General features: G+C 44.7%; 1 protein-coding gene across 2 annotated transcripts; it reads left to right on the plus strand.

Moving 5' to 3' along the window:
- The first annotated feature begins 1,693 nt into the window (after window positions 1-1,693).
- BEX3 (brain expressed X-linked 3) lies at window positions 1,694-3,147 on the plus strand. 2 transcript variants are annotated; one of them, XM_080910813.1, is made up of 3 exons: window positions 1,694-1,755; window positions 2,088-2,165; window positions 2,517-3,147. In XM_080910813.1, exon 3 carries the CDS (start codon window positions 2,545-2,547, stop codon window positions 2,941-2,943), a length of 399 nt encoding a protein of 132 aa, XP_080766939.1. In that variant the 5' UTR covers window positions 1,694-1,755; window positions 2,088-2,165; window positions 2,517-2,544; the 3' UTR covers window positions 2,944-3,147. The 2 variants fall into 2 exon arrangements, with proteins under 2 accessions (XP_080766939.1, XP_080766940.1); XM_080910814.1 differs by having other exon boundaries at window positions 1,703-1,755; window positions 2,563-3,147.
- The last annotated feature ends 2,311 nt before the right edge of the window (window positions 3,148-5,458 follow it).

Genomic DNA, 5,458 nt, shown 5'->3' on the forward strand with positions numbered 1-5,458 from the left:
GCTTCATTAGTCAGGACACAATACAGAGAGGACACAATACAGAGAGGCCCAAACTAGAAGCAACTTTGTTCTCACAATGAAGTTGTTAAATTATTCATTTTGGCAACCATGTTTCCAAAAATCTATCTTCTAGCTGTGATGTTTGTTTGTTTGTTTGTTTGTTTGCTTGCTTTGCTTTTAAAGAAGCTGATTTCAACTCCGGGCCTGTCCGCACCCCACAGAGAAAAACTTTGTCTCAAAACAAACAAATACCTGCAAACCAAAAACAGCAGTTTCAGGGTGGAAGAAATAGTTGCATTCGATGAGTTTTCATACTAAGTTTAATGACTTCATCCATCCTTTGCTTATTTATAATATTTTCAGGCATTCATACCACAGTAGAAGGTTTGGGGAGTAACTTCCAGATATTTTATATGTCTCAGCTCATTAAATATTTATAGGGTGGTTTGAGAGGTTTGGAGAAGAATTCAAATGGCTTTTTTTCCTGAGGACTATGGAATCAGAGATATCTCATATAACACCAGCCCTTGGGAGGCAGAAGGAGGAGGCAGAGGCAGGGAAGATCACCCCAAGTTTGAGGCCATCTTGTTAAATATAGTGAGCTCCAGACTGTCATACACTCAGACACTGAGAACCTGTCACACACCAAAAAAAACCAAAATCATATAAAATTATGCCCTCTTTCTGTAGAAACCATTCCAGATCTGTTTTAAAGCATTAGCTTGTATTCAGCAAGAGTCCTTCCTTTTTAGATTAAAAAAAATTGAAACAGACTAATATAGTGCATTCCAAAACTTACATCCAAAACCTAGAAATTTTCTTTGTGATAGAATAAACAACATTTTGGTTTCTTTTCATTTTGCAGAATGAAGCTTTTTTTTTTTTTCAAAACTGAAAACTCACCAGCCTTACAGGCCTGTAACCTTAGCTACAAGGGAGACTGACACAGGAGGACTGAAATTCAAGAGTAGCCCAACAACCTAGACAGGCACTATCCTCATCTTTCTGAAGTTTAAAAAGTATGCGTGTTGGGGGGCAGGGGTTGAAGCAGTCTGTAAATACTCCTCACCAGAAGAGAGCTTGTCCACCATTATGAAGCTACAGGATCAATCCTTAGCATTCCAAAAAAGGAGTGGCCCTTATCATTTTGAATTTTCTAAAGCATGCTGATTTTGTGTGTGTGTGCATGAATGTCGCAGTGTGTATCCGCAAGTGTGCTTGCTTGCTTGTGTATGTGTACCTGTGTGCTTTAAGGAAATAAAGAGAAATATATACAGTCTACCCCAGTCTCCACCTCTTGGTGTTTTATGGGGACAAGTCCTGGAGAAAACATTTGGATAAGGTGGAGAGGAATCTCAGAGAAGGCCGAAGCCAAGACCTGGCTGTAGTGGGAGGGAGAGATGGAGGATGGTGCAGACTCTCCCTGGTAACCGGGAAGGGAGATGTCCAACCTCCTGACGGTGATGCCACTTGTGGTTCCTCAGATTGGTGCGGACCCGCGTGAGTGACGGGTGGGGCCTGAGGTGAGCGCTGGCGGCCGGGAGGCGGGGGCGGGGCCTCCTGTGGCTCTGGCCTCCCGAGCTGGGGGGGGGGGGATGGAGGGGGAGCGAGCTTGGCAGTGACGCGGGGCCCTCACGTGACCCGGGGCTGCAGAGCGACGCAGCCTTGGGTGCAGTCGTCACTCGCGTCTGGCCAGCAGCTCAGAGCTCGTCTGCGCGCGGCGGGCTGGCATCGGGCCCGAGGCGAGCGGGGCAGGTAAGGGGCCCGCACGCAGCGGCCCTGAGGGCGACGGCCGGGCCCCGCGCGACGGCGCCGCGGCTTTGTGCACGGCCGAGGGAAGGCCGGCCGCGCCCGCCCGGGGAAGGGGCGCCCCGGGCCCAGGGGCGGGGACGGCGCGGGGGTCGGGGGGCAGGGCGGGGGCGGCTGGGCGGGAGAGCGCGAGGCCTGGCCCGGGAGAGCGGGGGTGGGGGAGGGCTGCTGGCGAGCGTGGGCGGCCGCGGCGGGGAGGGGGATGGGCGGTGGGTCCGCCGACGGGGGTGCGGTGCCGAGCCCCCCGCCGACTCCCTCCCGTCCCACCCCTTCTGCAGCTCTACTAGCCGGAGTCGAGGCGGCGCGTCTCGCAGAGAGGATTGAGAGGAGGACGTCGCGGCGAGGGATAGGCCCAGGTCGGTTCAGGGGCTGTGGGGGAGGGGGGAGGGTGGAGAAAGCCCGGTCTACGACCCCAGTGAGAACCCCCACCCCACACTACTCTCCACGTCAGTCCTCCATTTTGGTTCCTGAAAGCTCAGGGAAAGGATCCTGGGAAATCAAAAATGGTGGGCTTTGGGGGAGGGAGGGAAAAGAGAGCTGGGGGGAGGGGCTCGAAATGGAGGCTCGCTAAAGGTTGCATGGAGACTCTAAGGTGGGGAAAAATAATAATGAAAACCCTAGTTAGTATCTGAATTTTGCTGGTCACTGCACCAAGCATTCAGTTTTTTTTTTTTATTTTCCTTGCCCTGTCTTACTCTTGTTCAAAGAATAACAACCAGAAAACAAAATCTCATCATGGCCAATATCCACCAGGAAAACGAAGAAATGGATCAGCCCCTGCAGAATGCACAGGAAGACCGCCCTATGGGAGGAGGTGAAGGCCACCAGCCTGCCGCAATCAACAACAACAACAATAACAACCATAACCACAATCACAACCACAACCACAACCACAATCACCACCGAAGAGGACAGGCCCGCCGACTTGCCCCTAACTTTCGATGGGCCATTCCCAACAGGCAGATTCATGATGGGTTGGGTGGAGATGGAGATGATATGGAAATGTTCATGGAGGAGATGAGAGAAATCCGGAGAAAGCTTAGGGAGCTACAGTTGAGAAATTGCCTGCGTATTCTTATGGGGGAGCTCTCCAATCACCATGATCATCATGATGAATTCTGCCTTATGCCTTGACTTCGGTCATTTCCCCTGAGATTCATACTGTGATTCCCGCTGTATTCCTATTCCTTGCATCTTCCTGACATGCCTTTAATGACCCGTTTGTGGTGAGCCTTGTGTTCTGTCCATGTGCCAGGTGGGCCTTGTGTTGCCAGCTTCTAACTGGAGATTGCCTTTCCACTCAGTGTGAGTTCCTGTCAACAGTACAGTGTTGCCCATTTGCATGGAAAAATGTTAAGTCAATAAAGCAACTGAAAAGCAACCTGGATAATCATTATTGTCTCCAGAAAGCAGAAATAAACAGCATAAAAATTAGCCACAAAAACTTTGAAATTCAGCAGTATTGGGGAGACACATGTATTATTTTCCCTTTATTTGGAGCTTCATAAACTTTTTGGGTAAGTTTATGAATTTAGTGCAGGTGTATATAGTTATTCTCTCAACAAACTTAAAGGGTAAATCCTCTCGGTGAAGATAGAATTCCTTAAAATTGTCCACATTGTCCCCATCAGGTGTGGGACAGAATTGGTTTAGATTTTTTAAGCCTCCAGTGGTCCCTAAGTGGTTGGGGTGAACTGAGGAGAATCCTCAGACCTTGTCCTTTTTCCTAATTCCATACAGGAAAAGGTGGTAGCTTCCTCCATTTGTAAGCTGTGATACCCTTTTTGGCTACAGGTATAAGATTTGCGTATACGTTCCCTTATGATTCTATAATACAGTCCTCAGTACAGCTCAAGTTGTCTGAAGTCTGTAGTGAGACGTGTGATAGGGTGAAAAACGTCTAGAGCTTGATATCTAGGTGAGTATAATCCCCATGGTTCTTAGCTATTAAGAAAATGACCCTTTCTGCTGATATTTTTGTGTTCCCATTCAAAACACTCAGGCAGGGGTGCACTGGGGCCCAGCACAGTAGATAACAGACGCCTTCCAGGATTAGATGCAGACCCACATCACTAAACCTCCGGAACATAAATAGGCTAAGAGCTTCATTGTGTCCACCCTTGCAGCAGCCCTGCATCCCCCCCACAGCGTTTCTCAGACTTCCTAGAAATGTCAGCTTCACTGGGGGAACAGGCATAGTTTGGCTGCATCCACTTCATCCCCTCCACACTTGAAACATAAAGTCCATTGTGAACTCTTAAGAACTTAAATAGTTTGCATTTTGATTTTATATAACGTGTATCCTCTAGACAATAATATTATCTTATTTTTACTGTTGGTCAAGGCCTGCTGATTATTCTAATAGGCTAAGTACTGTTTGATACTGTTCCTGATATCATAGCTGAACTGAACAGAAAACTTTAAAGAAAGGCCTCAAATAAAGTTTTTAATCCAATATGCACTAAATTATAGACCTTATAATATGTTAGTATTTAGGGGAACACAAGCCACCTACATGTACACATAACAGAAATGTTAAAATTTAATTATTAACACTTGGGTGCCTTTCTCAGCCTGCTGTCCACTGTTAGCAACCTATAAATTAGAAATTACTGTTTTCGATAGTTTCCCAGTTGATTTTTTTCATGTGGCTGAGTTTTGACAACATAGGCACAAATAAACCTCACTGTTTTACAAACATCTGAATTACTTGATTACACAATGAATATACAGTTCTAAAATTATTAGGTTGCAATATATTAAATATTCAGTGTATGACTATAGTTAAGATAATACTGTCTTTAATTTTTAAAATTGTTCAGTTAAGTTACTGTTATTATAAACAAATTTATAATACTCAAATTATACATTTTAATTTTACATATATAATTTCTGCGTACGCTCATGTCCTGTTCATTTATTACAATAATGTTGGTTTTGTTATCCTGAAGCTCAGTGTCTGGCACAGTGCCTAATATAGCATATATTTACTATTAAAAGAAAGCATGTATTTATTAGGTGATTAAATACTTTTGCAGTTATAAATCTAAAATTATATATAACAATCTATAGCTTTGATTCTGGTTGGTTTATTTTCTTATACACAACAGAAACATTTTATGAAGAACATTTAAAGCTTACTTTTAGAAATATACCATGAAAGGTCATTATGCATAGTTAGATTGTGCTGATAATTACAGAAGGGTATAGGCAACCGCAATCTAGTTATCTAGAAATACCACGTGTAAGTTTGTCCTGTATAGAGTCATGGTGGAGTCAGATGCAGAGCCTCATAGAAGAAATACTGTATCTTTCTCACCTTAGAAGGTGGGTGTAGTGGCACTGGCCTGTAATTCTGCCATTTAGGGATGGGGTAGAAAGACTTTGGAGTTTGAAGTAATCTTGGGGTATGGGAGACCACTCTCCAAATTAGCTTTCATTTACCCAAAGCTGGGGAGCAATTTTCAAGTCAGCACATTTCAGATGGCAACATTTTAAACATAAAGTATACTTAACTTTTGTTCACTAGAACAAGATAGAACTATTAAGATTAAAAATTGTCCCAGACACAGAAAAAGGTCTGGATTTCATTAACGAGATTATCAAAATTCCATGTCTGTTCTGTCTCCTTTCCTGGTATCACTTGTTT

This window comes from Micromys minutus, assembly GCF_963924665.1.
Source record: "Micromys minutus genome assembly, chromosome: X".
Taxonomy (NCBI): Eukaryota; Metazoa; Chordata; class Mammalia; order Rodentia; family Muridae; genus Micromys; species Micromys minutus.